Raw genomic sequence first — 19,095 nt, forward strand, 5'->3', positions numbered from 1 at the left:
TTCTGGTGGTAAGGAAAATCCAACAGGTTTTGGAAAAGGGTTTTAACCCTTAAAATTTGTGTTATAAATACATAAGGTTTTCCACCTAGACGAAAAAAGAGAAGGTGTCCGAATTTTTCAGCCTTTTTTTCCTAAAAAATTTCGCCCACGTGAAATTACTATTTTCGGATATTATTTGGGTAACACAGTAGAAGACCGTAAAACGTTCGGAGATCGTGATTGTGCGGGTGGTGGAGATTTCATTGAGTTATTGTAGAATTGGAGGCTCACGTGATAGATGAGCTTTGTTCACGCTTCAAGAGATAACCCATGAAATCTCATATATGTCAGTTGTCTAAATTACACGTAATTTTAATACTGGGATTGCTTCCGCTGCTTATACTAATCCATCAACAAAGTGGCATAAATTATCCTCCAAATATATGTACATGCTATCTGTCGTGTTGCTTGAGTCAAGTTTTTAGGAGTTAGGAACATAAAAGCTGACATAAGGAGGATTAAATGTCACAAATGTTGAGGACGGTGAGCAATAATGTTCACTATGGTTAGAGATACAGTGGCAGAATTCAATGATTCAAACATATTAGACATTAGCACACCGCTGGAAGTTGGGAGTGTCCCTTCAAATTAATAGATGTATACTCCTGTAAATAAATGTTACTCCTCTATTATGACGGTGATTGATAAGACACGAAATTTAAAAAAGAAAGTAAAAATTTTAAAATTTATGATCTTAAATTAACAAAATTTGTGCTTCGCTCCGGTTGACATTTCTTTTTTGTGAAATAAGTTGACGTTGAAGAGATAAAATATTATCGTATAAAAATAATAAACAAATATATAATGTAAGACATACATAACAAAATTACTAAAGATCAAACATATACGAAAAGGTCCATATATAAATACAACAAAAAACAAATCCAAATAAATAGAACAATGCTTACCTTTATGTAGTTTAATAATATCAGAGTTTCCGACGAATAATCTTCTCAATTGCGGCAGAGAAGTTAATACTGATTTTATAGAGAAAATTTTTGTGGCATCACTTTTTCGATATTTAATGTTGTTCATAAATAATACTTTAGCAATCTTGTAAAAACATTATGCCAATAAAGCACTCAAATTGTCTCTCTGTAACTAAAACTGTTGGAAGATAATTTTTTTTATAAATTGTCGGTTTTTTTAATGCATGAAAGGACAGTGATTAAAATGTATAAACCATTTATAAGGTTCTCATACAAAAGGTACCTATTTAAACTTATAGATCTATTTTACTTCAACTTTGTAAAAAATATATATTTTAAGTATCTCCCTAAATAATTTATATATTACTCTAAGGACATTTTACAAGTACATTGCGAGATTGTACCATCCGTGTTAGCTTGCCTATTAGCGTTCCTTTTCTTCCATGGAGTAAAATGCTTGCGTCATTAAGAAAAAATAATGCGAAATTACAATAAGGATGTATTCTACATTTCCTCCTGTTAAATAGGTTTTACCCAAAGAAAGAAAAGAGAAGAGAAGGACAAACAATATGAAAAATAATGACTACATAATGCTGGGATGTTAACATGTTTGGTCAATAAACTATAATAGCGGAAGGGGAAAAGTGTGAAACATGTATAAATAGGCGTTAAAACGTCTAACTAATAAACTATTATGGGGGAGGGAAACATTAAGTGCAGTAGAATTTTGACGCTTAAAGTAAAGTATATGGAAAATGAGAGAAAAAAGCAAGGAAAAAATAGTAGGTTATTTTTACCCAAGAGATATGCCAATTCACGTTTGCTATTATCAAAATTATACACACAAAAAAAAAAAATCTGTTGTTTTTCTTGATTTTTAATTTACTCAAACATAATATATTGTCGGAGAGATTTGAATCCAATAAGAAAGTTACTACTTTTACAAAAGTCAACGATCTGCCACAAGCAGTATAGACTCAATACCATTTAGCCCAACGAGGTGAGGAACTACTTAGAAAACTTCATACTTTGGCTAACAGTAGGACTAAAGAAATCAAATGAAACTCAATATGTTCAAATCATAGACAAACAACAACAACAACAACAACCCAGTGAAATCTCACTAGTGGGGTCTGGGGAGGGTAGTGTGTACGCATACCTTATCCCTATCCCGAGGGAGTAGAGAGGCTGTTTCCGAAAGACCCTCGGCTCAAGAAAACGAAAAGAGACAATATCAGTATCACCAATAAAAACCATGGGAAAAATAATATCATGTAAATGAAAAAGTAGATGCAAAGCAAACGTGATAGAGAGTATATAGACGCGGCACTATTGAAAACAAAAGAGTAGTAAGACACAACATTGCCACTAGCTGACATCGACAAAACCCTACCATACTAGCCTCACAAAGGTACGAAGTTAGGTAGACTTAACTACCTCCTAACCCACAACCCTAATACTCGACCTCCACACTTTGCTATCAAGAGTCATGTCCTCGGAAATCTGAAGCTTCGTCATGTCCTGCCTGATCACCTCTCCCCAATACTTCTTAGGTCGTCCTCTACCTCTTCTCGTGCCCTCCAAAGCCAACCGCTCACACCTCCTTACAGGAGCATCTGGGCTTTTCCTTTGTACGTGTCTGAACCATCTGAGCCTTGCTTCCCGCATCTTGTCATCAATGGGAGTCATGTCCACCTTCTCCCGAATATCTTCATTCCTAATCTTATCCATCCTAGTATGTCCGCACATCTACCTCAGCATTCTCATTTCTGCTACTTTCATCTTCTGGATATGTGAGTTCTTAACAGGCCAACACTCAACCCCATAAATCATGGCCGGTCTAACCACCGCTTTAACTTATCTTTGAGTATCAGTGACACTCTCTTATCACACAAGACTCCAGATGCTAACCTCCACTTCATCCACCCTACCCCAATTCGGTGTGTGACATCCTCGTCGATCTCCCCTTCACTCTGAATAACCGACCCAAGGTACTTGAAATTTTCACTACTTGGTATGGCATGTGATTCAAGCCTCACTTCCACGCCCACTTCCCTCGGCTCAGTGCTGAACTTACACTCCAGATATTTCGTCTTCGTCCTGGTCAGCTTGAAACCCTTAGACTCAAGGGCTTGTCTCCATATCTCCAACCTCTCGTTAACACTGGTTCGCGACTCATCAATCAGAACTATATCATCAGCGAATAACATACACCATGGCACCTCCCCTTGAAATCATCGGCAATAGTAATTGATATCATAGCACAATATTACTAAGAATAAACATGACACGGCTAAAGTTTCTACCCTGGGCGATTATCTTCCACTCCTCTTCCTCCAGCCCTTTCCTTTTTGCCCTCTCTCAAAGAGTTATTTTTCATGTGTCTGTTATACTTATATATTTAGCCCAAAACTTAAAACTGATGAGGCTTTGGTCTTCCTAATCAATGCAACGGTTTGGTTGTTTATTGCATGCTAAAGACTGTACTTGTCCATTCTTAACTACAATTGGAAGGCAAAAGCCATAGAGATGCAGAAATTAAAGGCACTTTTAGTGGTGACAAAATGGATAAATAAATAGTTATTCATCCATATTATCTAATAAAAAATGAGTTCGATAATAAACTTTTCAAAAAGAAGAATTAACTCAAATAGCTGCTCACCCAACCGCTTAAACTAATAGCCAATGGAGGTATAATATATGCATAATTTATGTATTATAGGTGTATAATTATGTATAATCAATATATAAACTATGTATATGGCTAGAAATTATAAACAATGAATAGGGCCGGCTATTTGTATAAAGATCCCTTTTAAAAATAGGTCAAATATGGATAAGATTCATATTATCCACTTAAAAGATGGATAACCAATAGATTTAACTTTTATATTTACAAAGACTCAAATTTGTGAGTTTCTCAAATTTGAGAGATTAGGTTCTCCCGAAAGTGATCGATCATATTCAAAAATCATGGATACATACCCATACTATTCATCGGTTACCCATTTTCTTATCCCTATCAAAAGTGAGTCGGGTCAAATATTTTATTCATTTCTACCTTAGCCGTTTCGATATATGCCCTTTATTCGCTAGAGTTTCCTTTTCTCTGTAATTCCATTCCATTTCTATTCCAGATGTCAAATGAGAGAAGAGGAGCGACCAATAAAAATACCTCAACAACAATTGCTCAACAAAGTCAGGCTTGCCAATGAGCGACATTCACTTCCAGAATTTATTGAATATGATATGCAGAATGAACTTTCTAGTAATGAAGCTGATGTAAATTTGTAGTTGTCAAAAGGCTGATTTGTCCTCCAATGCTTTCATGAAATAAAATCTTTAATTTGTCAAAAAAAGGAACTTAATAAGCAGACGATAATTATTGATTTAAGAGGAACACCATGTTGGTTCTTAGAGAGAATATGGTGTTGTAGCTGCTTAGAGGAAGAAGATTCGAAGACCAAACTACGTATTCTTTCTTCTCACAATTAGCCCTCATTTCTAAAGGGTGGCCTCATTTTAAAAGAAGAGCCGGCTCTCATTGTTTACAGTTCGACCTCGTCATGTTTCCATTGACGTTTCAGCTGCATATAATTAATGCCGTGTCTTCCCCGAAACATACATTTTCTAAGACAATTTAAACCACGTAATATGAAAAATCAATGTTAACGGGCGCTCACATTTGATATGAGATTTAAATGATAAAATAAATTATCTCAAAACTTGAGCAGGGAAATTGATGGAGTAACAGGCAGACGTTCAAGAGTAAAAGTCGTCAGTTCCTCACTGATAGTTCCACCATTAAATGAAGGGAAAAGGGTTTAAAAAATATCAATTTATTATACGAAATATTTTAATATTAGCATGCGTTATACTTTGGAGTAATCGTTGGTGATATGATTTCACATTCATCAGAAGGTGAGAATGATTTGCAAAGAAAATTCAAAGAGAAGGAAGGTGGATTTGTGAAGGAGTTCGATACAAACGAGGTTAATCGAAGCTCTTGTCTAAAGAGCTTATGATATTTTGGTTCAAGCCTAATACAATTGGGTCAAGCAGGCATTGGGCTCAAATTGCTTCTTTGTGATATTCCGCCAATAATGCATATATTTATTTATTGTTGACTTATATTTTACTACTTTTAATCGCCTTTTGAGTGTTTATTATATTACTTTATACTTAATATTATATTTTAATTTAGTAGGAATAAAGCCGTGTGAAATTGAAAAACTTTGAAGCAAAACTGAATAAAACGCGGAACAAAAGAAATAAAATAAGGTGACAAAGGGAGGGACACCCTTTGGTGTTTGTTCTCCAAATGTAAGATAAAAGGGAAGGGCAATTCAATAAGAAGGAATTGAGCGTGCAAAAATTTATTGGATTTAGTGCGAGGCGCTACCCTGGATGTTCGAAGTGGGGACTAGTCCTATTTCGCCTGTGACTTAGTTATTTCGGCCCTACACACTCTCAACTCGTATAAAAGAGATCTTAAACCTATTTTGGAGGGGTAGAAGATTTTTGAGAGGAACTTTTGACGAAGGGAAAGCATAAAGCCGCCGTGGAGGCTGGGTTTCATCTTTTCTTCCACCAAAGTTAGTAATTTTTATGTTTCTTTATATGATTTGTTGTTTGGCTACCATATCAATGTGGAGCTAAACTTCACGTTCTAGGGTTATAGTTCTTTCATGATTATTGTTATTCGAATATTGATTTTGCTTTCTTGATTTATCATATTAGTTTATTTATTTAATCTTGCGCCTAATTATTTGATTGTTTAATCACCAATTGAATACTATCTACGAATCTAGTGTTGAACTCGGAATCAGAAATTCTAGATTGCACATAGGATTGAGGAGAGCAAGTTCTTGACTCTGGGCATCGGAGAACGGATTTGCGGTTAGGATAAACATATATCCAATTGCCTTGCTTGGTTGATGTACAGGAATTATAAATGTGTTCTTGTTAGTTCTAATTCCATAGACATATATGCGTTATGTTAGCTTGAATAGGCGAGTAAGAACTTGACAGATTCTCATGAGCAATATTAATCATGTCAACCAATAAGCTAGATAAATTAGTTAGTCAATTTAATTGAAGAATATAATAGGAATGTTAGATAGCCCATAACCCTAGATTGTTTCATCACATTAATAACATAAAAATCTACTCTTCCTTTGTTCAGAGTTCATTATTTGTTTTCCTTTTATTTTAATTAGATTAGAGTCATATACTTCTATGTTTAATTCTTATTTAGATAATTAGGATAGTCTAATTTAGTTAATAGTTAATCACAAGTCCTCGTGGGTTCGACATTCGACTTTTACTTGACGACCGTGTATACTTGCGTGTGCGTTTGGCAACAACAAGTTTTTGGCGTCATTGCTAGGGACTTCGAATTAGCTTATTTTCTAGATTAGACTTTTACTTTTATCTTTACAAGTTTTTTTCCTTTTTATAAATATTTTTATTTTTATAACAATTTGATAATCTTTGTCTTAGTGTGTTTCTAGTTCTCTCAACATAACATATGGGGATGAAATATCCAGAGATAAGGTTATTGATGAAGACGCTTGGTTGACGGAAGACTTTTATGGCCCGTCTTTTTTGGCTTGTCATGACCTGAACTCTGGGAGGTCTGAATTTGAATATGGGACTAAGGGTTGGTATTGAGACGGATATTCTCGATTAAGGGAATATGCAGAATGATGTTGTCTTCTAACATCGTTGGTGAGTAATTGGTTTAAGGAGAGAGATGAGCTTGCCATAAAATTGATAATTTTGGCTTGGTTGTGCATAATTTGGATGCATATTTGAGTGCAAAGGTTGATGCGTGTAACACCCAACAATTTAATGATGAGTTGTGTGAAGCTGAAAAAAATCTTCTAGACCAAATTGAGGAGTTAAACAAGAATACCAATCATTAGACCATATTTTTTTTTATGATGTCAATGTTGAGAAGAGTGCTCTAGAGTCACATAAAGGAGTAGATAACATTAATTTAGGAGACTTGAGTGTATGTATATACGGGGATGTAAATAGTAGTATAATTCATGAGTTAGGCGCATTAGACCTCACTCCAATCATTTTTTCACATTGTGTTTAGATAGTGAGATAGTAATCAAGCCATCTGAGCTATGGGGGAGTCAAAGAGTGAGGATGAGAGTGCCTATATTTTTGAATTTGATGTGCCGAAAAATAAAAATTACATTCCTCATCTAAGGACCGAGAAGTACATGGTAAAAAATTTATTACTTGGCCTGGTTATCTTTGTAGCCCCACCACTTGAGCATAGCCGCAGACTCGATGCCATGTTAGAGGTACAATTCATAAGTTCGAGGTGGAGGAAAAAGTAGTTCACGTCGTGCCGCGACGTTAAATTAGACGCTTGTTGGGAGGCAACCCAGCTTTACTGCTTTATTTTATTATTTTTGTAGTATTGTTTCGTTTTGTAGGATTATGTACATAGGAAGAAAAGTCACTGGAAGCGTGCAAAAGCGAGCCAGATGGTTGGAACTAGTGTGAGATACCCGCACAAAGGATCATCCTTGGGAGAAGTCTGAATACCCTGTGAGCTGTTATTGCTTCGGCCTTTGGCCTTTCAGGGAGTTTTTTGTCCACCCTTGTTATTTTTACTTTATTTGTGCATTTGGGACATTGCACTCTTTTAAGTGTGCGGTGGAAGATTATCTATGCTTTGTATAGATAATAGTATATTGTTAGTTTCTTATCTTTTTATTGTTAGCTAGATTTTTATTTTTAATTGCATAGTTAACAGAATTAATGGTGTAGTATAGTAGTAGTAGTTTTAGTAGCTTAATTTAAAATTTTAAAAAAATCAAAAAAAAATTGAAAATATTGGACTTTTCCCGACAATGGATCTCCTAGACAGTTTTCTTAAGTGATTAAAGTCTAAACAAAAAAATTGCAAAATAGGAAAAATAAAAAAAATGTTTCTTTTAGTTTTTCATAGGTAGCAATAATCCCCCGTGGTTTTTCTTTGTGCCTCGGTTCTTTTTCATGGAATGTAGTTTGAACCGGGTAGTTTTTTCTTTTAGAGTAGATTAGAAATTTAGGAAATAAAAAGGAAGAAGATTGATGAATCTAGGTGCCCTTGACTTGTTTGATAGTAGCATATTTAAGCTTTAGCATGTGTAGTATCTTCCCTATGATTTGAAATTATTGATGATGCCTTGCTTAGTTGGATAGCATGTTTTATGACGCCTATGTCTCGTTTTCTTGACTTATGTTCACTTTGCGCTTAATGCTTAATATCTCGTGGCTCCGTGAATACTTGCATTATTTGAGAGTCGGAATGAGACCGTCCTTAGTGAGTCATGTATCATGTGTGGTGAGGTTTTTGTGTAGTCCATGTTTTTGTGATTAAGTCTAGAACTTGCCCGGTATGTGAGTTGAAGCAAAATTTTAGGTGATGCTCGGTTTGAAAAATGATTTTAGGCATTCTTTGATCTTTTTGATCCTATTGCTTATCACAAATAAAATTTATTCTTAGTTAACTCTTTTGAGCCTATAGACTTTTAGTTGGTACCCACATTACAAGCATATACCCTTTTTGTTCTTAATTGACATTGTTTTAATTTTTTTTTACCTCTTAAAGTATGTTAATTATAAAATGAGCACTAAAAGAAGTAAGAAAAGACTAAGTATGGGGTGGCTTTTGAGTGGAACCAATGAAAGAAAGAAGGGTATACTTATTTTGTAAAATAATACACCACTAGCAGAAATTTTAAAAAAATGTGAAAAGAGAGAAGGAAAAATATAGGTGAATAAATTGTTGTCTTATTCTTGCTAGTGGGGTATAAATTAAAGTAGTGCTTAAAGAAAAAAGAAATATTTTTTGGAGGTGAACTTGTTTGTGAAGTTGAAGTTGGATTGAGAAAATATGCGTTTAAAGTTGATTATGTGATGTGTTAAAGTGCTCAGGAGGGTGAACCACTATTCCTAAATATATTCTACCCATCCCTTAGCCGACATTATAACCATGAAAAGTCCTAATTGATTTTAGATCGAGCGAGCTTACATTAGTAGAGGTTTACATTAAGGGCAAGCCTATGGTACCAATTACATGCATGCGATTTCTTTGTGAGCATGAGCAATTTTCTTTGATATATGTGAGTTCTTAAAATATATTTGAGCATTTGATTCGAATGTGTGGATTCAACTTAATCTCTTGATCTTGTTGTGAGAGCACATAATTTCATGAGGGATAGGTAACATTATTAGACTTCTCTACAATGCTGGGTGTTCAAGCCATGAGTGCATTATGACATTTGGTTGATTTTTGAGGCTAGGATTGTTATGAGCATGTTGTCTTTGTTTGAATATTTTTTAAGAATGACATAAGTAAAGGGAAGTGTGTGTTGAATATATATGCTAAGCTTAATTGTTGCTATCCATTGGTGTAGTGTGCTTCGAATATGTTAAGTGCTCAAAGATAGAGTAAATTGTTAGTTGACTCGAGGACGAGCAAGATTTTAAGTGTGGGGTGGTGATATTCGGCCAATAATGCATATATTTACCTATTGTTGCCTCATATTCTACTACTTTTAATCGTCTTTTGAGTGTTTATTATATTACTTTATGCTTAATATTATATTTTAATTGAGTAGGAATAAAGCAGTATGAAGATGAAGAGATTTGAAACAAAACTGAATAAACCGAAACAAAAAGAAAGAAAAATAAAAGAATAAAATAAGGTGACAAAGGGGGACACCGTTTGGTGTTTGTCCCCCGAATGTAAGACAAAAGGGAAGGGCAATTCAATTGAAAGCTAAGAAGGAATTGAGCGTGCAAAAACTTACTGGATTTAGTGTCAGGGCCAGCGCGAGGCGCTGCCCTGGACGCTCGAAACAGGGACTAGTCCTTCTCTACATATTCCCAACTCATATAAAAGGGGTCCTGAACCTATTTTGGAGGGGAAAAAGGTTTTTGAGAGGAACTTTTGACGAAGGAAAAGTACAGAGCCGCTGAGGAGGCCGAGTTTCATCTTTTCTTCCACCAAACTTTGTAATTTTTATGTTTCTTTGTATGATTTGTTATTTGGCTACCATGTCTATGTGGAGCTAAACTTTACATTCTAGGGTTATGGTTCTTTCATGATTATTGTTATTCGAATATTGATTTTGCTTTCTTGATTTATCATATTAGTTTATTTATTTAATCTTGCGCCTAATTATTTGATAGTTTGATCACCAATTGAATACTATCTACGAATCTAGTATTGAACTCAGAAGTGAAAATTCTAGATTGCACATAGGATTGAGTAGAGCAAGTTCTTGACCCTGGGCATCGGGGAACGGATTTGCGGTTAGGATAAACATATATCCAATTGCCTTGCTTGGTTGATGTACAGAAATTATAAATGTGTTCTTGTTAGTTCCAATTCCATAGACATATATGCGTTAGGTTAGCTTGAATAGGCGAGTAAGAACTCGACAGATTCTCATGAGCAATATTAATCATGTCAACCAATAAGCTAGATAAATTAGTTAGTCAATTTAATTGAAGAATACAATAGGAATGTTAGATAGCCCATAATCCTAGATTGTTTTCACACATTGATAACATAAAAATCTACTCTTCCTTTGTTCAGAGTTTATTATTTTTTTTTTATTATTTATTTTGATTAGATTAGAGTCATATACTTCTATGTTTAATTCTTATTTAAATAATTAGGATAGTCTAATTTAATTAATAGTTAATTACAAGTCCTCGTGGGTTCGACATTTGACTTTTAGTCACTTTATTACTTGACGACCGCGTATACTTGCGTGTCTGTTTGGCCGCAACAGACTGCTCATTTCGTCTTGGGCCCAATACACTAAAAAGTCTGCTTAGGTTTTCTAGATAGAATTAGAAGAATCTAGTGAGAAAGTAAAATGTATTTATTTTCCTTTGTTTCTGTACATATCTTATAGGTAGTTATAGCTTGACAAATAAACATAGTACATGTGGATAGTTAGTTATGCAAAATATTCTTTTATTATTTATATATATACACATGACTTGTAAAGAAAGAATTCGTTGAATACACTGAAAAGTTTCAGCTACACAAAATTCTCTCCTACATCAATGAATTCTATTATGGTATTATAGCTTTAAGGCTCGATCCTTTCCATCCTTCTTCTCTTGTTTCTTATCCTCCTTTATCTTCCTTTCTCAGTCTTTCTTTCTTTTTGAAGACCAGTTGCAATGTTGGATCCTTCTGATTCATCTTCAGCTACTCATATCACCAAAACAACAGAATCTGAAGCTCAGTCAGGGACTGTTATTCCTGATTCCTCTCACCCTTTTTATCTTCATCCCTCATATTCTTTAGGCATGCTCCTTGTCAACACTGTTTTTGATGGAAAAGGGTATGTTGGTTGGAGGAGAGGTATCCTCATAACCTTATCTACTAAGAACAAGGTGAAATTTATAGATGTGACCTTTTTTCAACCCACGATCTCTTGTGATTCTTTCAAACCTTGGGCTAGAACAAATGATATGGTGATATCTTGGCTATTGAACACTCTGACTAAGGAGATAGTAGATAGCAGAGAGTACCCTCTACTCTAAAACAACCAGGGAGATCTGGTTAGAACTCGAGGAAAGAGTTGGCAAAGCAATGAACCTCAGCTTTACCACCTGCAGAAGGAAATCAGTCAATCAGTGCAGGGAAATTTGGACATTGCAGGATACTACACCAAGCTCAAAAGGCTTTGGGATGAGCTTGACAGCCTAGACACTTGTCAACATTGTACCTATGATTGTAATTGTGGAGGAAAGATCAAAACATACAAATCTCAACAGGATAGAAGGCTAATTCAATTTATGATGGGACTGAATGAAGCCTACTCTGGCCCAAGAAGCAGCTTGGTTATGCTCTCACCCTTACCCTCAATCAACAATGCTTACTCCTTTCTTATCAGGGATGAGAAGCAAAGAAAGGTGCAAATTTCTCAGCCTACTGGAGCGATGGCTTTCTTAGCTAGTAAGCAGCAAATAAGTTTAATGCAGAAAGGGAAAACTCTGAGGGAAAGAAGTCTGTTCAGTTTTGTGCTTATTGTAAGAAGCAAAATCATACCATTGAGAATTGCTACAGGCTTATTGGATTCTCATGTGACTTCAAGTTTACCAAGTCGAAAAGATATGCTCTAACTCCTAAGAGTAATTAGTATTGCCTGCAAAAGATGGTGGAAATCAGTCACTTCCTTCAGGGGAAAAAAACCAATGACACATGATCAGTATCATAGCCTGTACCAGTTGCTTTCAAATGTCAAAGTTGGGAACCAAGGCAATCAGATTAATGAGGAAGCAGTTTCAGCAAATTGTGTTGGTATATTTCCTTCTCCCTAGCCTTCTACTCCTTCTCAGATTAATGAGGAAGCAGTTTCAGCAAATTGTGTTGGTATATTTCCTTCTCCCTGGCCTTCTACTCCTTCTAGATCATTCATTAGTGTTTCTTTAAACTTTGTTTCTTGGATACTAGATTCAGGAGCATCAAAACATATGACTTCTGATTCCAGACTTCTGTTTAATATTCAGACTTTCTCTAAACCTGTTTATGTTACTCTACCCAATTCTCTTAAAGTTTTAGTTTATCAGTATGGTTCAGTTTCTCTTTTAACTCAGCTCACTTTACAGAATGTTTTATTTGTTCCAAGTTTTAATTATAATTTGTCTGTTCACAAATTACGCCTACAATTCAATTCCATCCTAATATTTTCTTCTCTTGGTGCTACATTGCAGCCCGCTTCAATGAAGAGGCCAGTGGTGCTTGGTGAAGTAAAGCAGGGACTCTACATTTTTAATTCAAGTGAAGTCAAGTCTAGAGCTGGAGTTATTAGTAAAATCAAGTCATTTTGCCTTTCTCTTTATAATCAGCATGCTAGGAGTCAGTTTTCAAATTCTATTTTAGCTTCAGTTTTCGGTGATGTAAGCCTTTGTCATACCATAATGGGACATTTGCCATTTTCTAATATGAAGAATATTAGTTCTATTGCTTATTCTGGTTCTTTTTCTAACACATATTCTTGTGACATTTGTGCTAAGGCAAGACAAGTCAAATTATCTTTCCCTTCTAGCTCTATCACTATAAAATATATTTTTGATCTTATATACATTGACACTTGGGGGCCCTATAAGACTAATACTCATGAGGGCTTTAAATATTTTCTTATTGTTGTGGATGATTATAGTAGAGTACTTTGACTTTTCTTCTTAGGACCAATTCTAATGCTTTTCCAGTCCTTAAGAATTTTCTAGCCATGAAAGAAAGACAATTTGGCACTAAAGTAAAGTCAATTAGATCAGATAATGCTTGGGTGTTAGGTTCTGGTTCTCAACACTTTGAATTTTTAGCTTCACAGGGGATTTTACATCAAACAACCTATCTTTACTCTTCTCAACAGAATGGCGTCGTTGAGAGAAAACATAGGCATCTCCTTGAAACCTGTAAAGCACTATTATTCTACTCAAATTGCCTATTCACTTCTGGGGAGAATGCTTGTTAACTGCCACCTATCTAATAAACAAATTCCCTTCTAAAGTTCTAAAAGAGAATTCACCCTATGAAATCCTATTTGGAACACCTCCTTCATATTCTAATCTCAAGGCTTTTGGTTCACTTTGCTATGCCACTACCTTACCTGTACATAGATCAAAATTGGATCCTAGATCACTAAAGTGTATGTTTTTGGGGTATCCTTTTGAGAATAAAGGATACAAATTACTTGATTTACAGTCTAAAAGGGTGCTCATTCCTTGGAATGTGGTCTATCATGAGCACATCTTCCCATTCTCTTCTAAGGAATCCATTCACATTTTTCCTAATAACTCATAAACACCTCACCCAGATCACCCTGTTCCTCTTTCCCCTATCTATCCTAAGGAACTTTCAGACTCTAGAACTCCATGTCCTCCATCTTCTAACCTACCTGCTTGTTCACCTTCACCTACTGCCCCCTCACCTTCTACTCCAATTTCTTCTCACTCTCCCTTTTCACCTATCATACACTCTCCTTACCACACTACAGATTCACATTTCCTTTTGAATGATAAGTCCCCTCCCATCTCAAGTCATTCTTCTGAACCTATTCAGCCAGCACTTAGGAGGTCACTAAGGGATTATCATCTCCCCTTCTACTTAAATGATTACATTTGTAATTCTATTTTTTTTACTAATGTTTCCTCCAGTTGTTTTACCTCCCCTGTGACCCCTCATATCTTGTCTTTCTCAACTTTATCACACTCCAATCAAACTCTTTTAAACTCAGTTTCTTATATGTCAGAACCTTCCTTCTATTATCAAGCTTCCTTACATCCAGGTTCGGTTGAGGCTATGTCCAAAAAAATTCAAGATCTTGAAACTAACACGACTTGGGAGGGCGTAGAACTACCCAAAGACAAGTAAGCTTTACCTTGTAAATGGGTTTACAAGGTGAAATATAAACAAGATGGGTCGCTTGAAAGATATAAAGCACGGTTAGTTGTAAGAGGGGAAATACAAAGAGAAGGCATAGATTTTACTGAAACCTATTCACTAGTGGTGAAAATGACTACTATAAGGTGCTTATTGACTATGGCAGTTAACAAGAACTGGGAAGTTTTTCAACTAGATGTTAATAATGCCTTCTTGCATGGTGATTTGCAAGAAGAAGTTTACATGAAATTTCCCGATGGCCTCTCCCCTCCTATGCCTAATTATGTGTGTAGACTCAAGAAATCACTCTATGGGCTACGACAAGCATCAAGACAGTGGTGTGCTCGACTCACAACAGCCCTGAGTTTCAAAGGCTTCTCGCACTCACTCAATGATTACTCTCTTTTCTTTAAACACTCAGACGGGAAAACAACTATTATTGCAGTTTACATGGACGATATCTTACTAACAGGGAATGGCTGGTACGAGTTCTACATGATCTCTCTGTTTCTCCTTCTTTACTAGTGTCGCTTCACTCCGATAGTCAGGCGGCGATGTCCCGTCTTCCATGAACGCACCAAACACGTTGACCTTGATTGTCACTTTGTGCGTCAGCAGTACCTCGCCGGCCTTATATCTTTGTCGTATGTACCTTCGATTACAAAACCCCTTTCTAGGCCATCTCACATATCCGTTTTGGGCAAGTTGGGGATTGTTTCACGTCCCTTCAACTTGAGGGGGGATGTTAGTGATATGATTTCACATTCATTAGAAGGTGAGAATGATTTGCAAAGAAAACTTAAAGAGAGAAAATGAAGGTGGATTTGTGGAGTAGTAGTTTGATACAAACGAGGTTAAGCGAAGCTCTTGTCTGAAGAGCTTCTGATATTTTGGTTCAAGCTTAATACAATTGGGTCAAGCAGGCATTTGGCTTAAATTGCTTCTTCGGACTGCTTATTTCGTCTTGGGCCCAATACACTAAAAAGCATGCTTATGTTTTCTAGAAAGAATTAGAAGAATCTAGTGAGAAAGTAAAATGTATTTATTTTCCTTTGTTTCTGTACATATCTAATAGGTAGTTATAGCTTGACAAATAAACATAGGACAAGTGGATAGTTAGTTATGCAAAAGATTCTTTTATTATTTGTATATATACACATGACTTGTACAGAAAGAATTCACTGAATACACTGAAAAGTTTCAGCTTCACAAAATTCTTTCATGCGTCAATGAATTCTATTAGTAATTAATTAATACCATTCGGTTAACAAATTGTCACCCATTTACTTTTTAACTCTTACAAAAGGTAATTTTAAACCAAAGCCAAAAGTGAAGAGATAAATTTAGACCATTTTTCTCACATATTTTACATTCAGCCAATTACCCCGGTTCATGCTAGAGCTCTATTTAAATCAAGGATAAATACAAGATGGTTCGCGAAGAGTATGAATAAGCCCAAAAGTATAATCAAGGAATAAATTAAAATATTTCGTATGGTAAAAATAACAAAATGAAAATTTTGATATTTTTTTTTGAAGTTCATTAATTTTGTTCAGTTATGAAGTAAATATCTTTTAAAATATATTCTTTTCGAAATTAATTTTCGGGGATTAATTACCATACTGTTGAAAATATTCCTGTTACTTGTTTTTTATCAACATACAAACAAAAACACTACTTCTGCATAAAACAATACAAGACAAGGCCCAATACGCACTTCCCCACTGCTATTACGCTCAAGAACTGTGTATGACCAACTAAATACCAAAAAAAAAAAAAATACAAAATATAATTTTGAACTATAACTTTCTTGTATAAAACATTTGGGTGTAAAATAGTTTTTCAGAAAAATATTACGGCGAACAATAGCGATGTACTAGATAAGTCTGTGATGCATGCACTTCTTTTTGTATATGTTTATAGTCAACTCGGACATTTTCTTTTTCTATAATATATATATCTCCACCGCGAATCCTAATATTATTAAATTTATAGTATATTGTTAACGCAATTTGTACATGTTCGCACGTCTCGAGTTTCTGAACCTAAAGGAGGTGCTTCTCACGTATGCTACTACCTACAACTCAAAGCGATGATCATTTTCATTGGCTACTTCAAAAATTATATATATAGATAGGTATACATTAACAAAACAAGCAATTCCACTTCATTATTTCAGTTGAAGCTCCTCTTCCCCAAATTTCAAAGAATGAAGAGTTTTTCAAGTACCGCCACTTTGCTTTACGCCACGGCCTTCTTTCTAGTGGCCTTCGTTTCTGCTTTACCATTTGACGATATTGACCTTCCTTTCGATTACTATAGCCTTAGCTGTCCCAAGCTTGAGGAGATTGTACACAACAAAATGGAGGAATGGGTTAAAAAAGATTATACCCTTGCTCCTGCTCTCATGAGGTTGCATTTCCACGACTGCGTTGTTAGGGTAAGTAAGCATATTCGAGAGATAATTTAACCTTAAATTCTTATTTTACTTTTAATCATGCTTTTATATATAGCCATAAAAATGTCATAGAATATTTAAAATCACATATTTAAGAAGTTTTTCTTTCATTCTTAAACTTCGTCCTCGATCAAACACCATCATATAAATTGAACATAAATAAGTTGAATTATAGTTAATATAACCCCAAAAAGGTCTAGTTTAAAGCTATATCTCCACTTTTTGGAATTTTTATTTGAGTGTACAAGATGTGATACCTAGGTACAAAATGTTCTTTAATTAAGTTTGATATTGTGTACATGGATGGTAGGGATGTGATGCTTCAATACTGTTAGACCACGAAGGAAGTGAGAAGAGTGCCAAAGCAAGTAAGACATTAAGGGGATTCGAGGTAATAGAGGACATCAAAAGAGAAGTGGAGAGAGTGTGCCCAAGGACAGTGTCGTGTGCTGATATTCTAACCGTAGCTGCTCGAGACGCCACACTTGCTGTAGGTGGTCCATTTTGGATGGTTCCATATGGTAGGAAAGATGGTACAGTTTCATATGCTAAGGAAGCTGATCAATTGGTCCCTACGGGTCACGAAGTAGTCACTGATTTGCTTGAACTTTTCCAGTCCAAGGGCTTGAATGTTCTCGACTTGGTTGTCCTCTCTGGTGAGTCCAACTAGCCACCTAGCTTCTATTTTATATGACACATTTTTTGTTTTAGTATGATCCCAAAAGAATTGCACATTCTCTTACTTATATATGAAAACTACGTAACTTAACATCCATATTTTCGTTTATTGACATGACTTGTTGGCCGGACTCACTTGATATAAACGTTCATTTTTTTTAATGATTAAAAAAAGGACATGTGAAATTCTCACAGACATTCATTTAATTGGTTAATTTTGACACCTTACGCAGATTTGGCTTACATATCAAAATTTTCCTTTAATTTCTTAAACTTCATATATATTCAGTCAAACACTTCCAGATAAACTCAGACAGGAAGGGTAATCCTTATCTATGTAGCTATTTTTGGTTTAATGATCGATCGGGGATATCGATGGACTAGATCTACGCCCATCAAATTAAAGTAGCAAAAAAAGCTATAACTCAAATTAAGAATTACAGTTGAATATTAGTGTTGGTTTAATTATTTACGTTATATATGTAGGAGCTCACACAATTGGAAGAACCACATGTGAATCTCTGCAATACCGGCTATACAATTATAATGGAACTAGAAAATCAGATTCAAGGCTCGATCATCTCTACTTAAACTATTTGGAAAGGAAGTGCAGATGGGCATCTGAATATGTTGACCTTGATGCTGTTACTCCCAAGAAATTTGATGTTCAGTACTACAAGAATTTGCAGAAGGGAATGGGACTATTGTTGACAGACCAATTGCTCTACTCAGATCCAAGAACTGCACCTATTGTCACAGCTTTGGCTACTCAACCAGACGTCTTTGAAAACCTGTTTGCAGCATCTATGGTCAAGCTTGGAAATATTCAAGATTATCTTAGCGTTGATGGTGAGGTCCGACTCAGTTGCGCCAGTGTTAATAGTCCTGGTTATTAATATTTTGACGGACTTTTAAAGTTATATATATACATGGACGGACTTTTAAAGTTATATATATACATGGACAGTGTAAAGATATTTTATACTATCAGTATGAATTTGTTCCTTTTTCTTTTTCACTACTACACTATTTTGTACTTCGAAATTTGCAAATTAAACTCCGAAATATTTAATTATCTGATGATAGTCCTTGTTGAGATTTCTATGTATTATATTTATCCTTTTAATTAAGCTTGAAAGTTAGACGAGTTGTCGGCCGGACATTGTATTTGTATGATTTTTGGGTTGTTAATTGAACAAGATATTGAGAAAAACTCAGCATATCATTGAAAATAAGTGTGTATATCTGTGGATCTGCATGTATAGTTTTTATGAAGTGGTACATTTAACTTCTGTGATCGTGAATTAATCCCTTAAGCAATCTTTAGTTTGTTGAAGAATAAATTATAATAGGGGGTTGAATAGTAATTAAGTAATTCTCATCGTATGTCGGTAATTTAGTAATTAATTAAAAAAGCATAGCAGCATGTGAAGAAAGACTTCAAATAGTACTCCCTCTATTTCAATATACTTTGGCACATTTAGAATTTCGAAAGTTACATTTCTTAATTTTTTTGATATTTTTTCGGACATAAAATCTTTAATTTTTTTGAAATAAAATTTACATAT

The 19,095-nt window shown here is 35.0% G+C and overlaps 1 protein-coding gene across 1 annotated transcript; it reads left to right on the plus strand.

Annotated features, from left to right (window-relative positions):
• Window positions 1-16,552: 16,552 nt before the first annotated feature.
• Window positions 16,553-18,726, plus strand: LOC107782876 (peroxidase 7-like). Its single transcript, XM_016603818.2, has 3 exons — window positions 16,553-16,831; window positions 17,160-17,505; window positions 18,014-18,726. The coding sequence occupies exons 1-3, from the start codon at window positions 16,601-16,603 to the stop codon at window positions 18,421-18,423; spliced, it is 987 nt and encodes a 328-aa protein (XP_016459304.1). The 5' UTR covers window positions 16,553-16,600; the 3' UTR covers window positions 18,424-18,726.
• The last annotated feature ends 369 nt before the right edge of the window (window positions 18,727-19,095 follow it).

Source organism: Nicotiana tabacum, chromosome 17 (assembly GCF_000715075.1).
Source record: "Nicotiana tabacum cultivar K326 chromosome 17, ASM71507v2, whole genome shotgun sequence".
In the NCBI taxonomy this organism is placed as follows: Eukaryota; Viridiplantae; Streptophyta; class Magnoliopsida; order Solanales; family Solanaceae; genus Nicotiana; species Nicotiana tabacum.

Bases quoted from the DNA above. Each gene is read 5' to 3' on its own strand.
- LOC107782876 (XM_016603818.2), top strand. From the start codon at position 16,601: ATGAAGAGTTTTTCAAGTACCGCCACTTTGCTTTACGCCACGGCCTTC. The intron at 16,832-17,159 runs GTAAGTAAGCAT...CATGGATGGTAG, and splicing joins TCCACGACTGCGTTGTTAGG to GGATGTGATGCTTCAATACT. The intron at 17,506-18,013 runs GTGAGTCCAACT...TTATATATGTAG, and splicing joins CGACTTGGTTGTCCTCTCTG to GAGCTCACACAATTGGAAGA.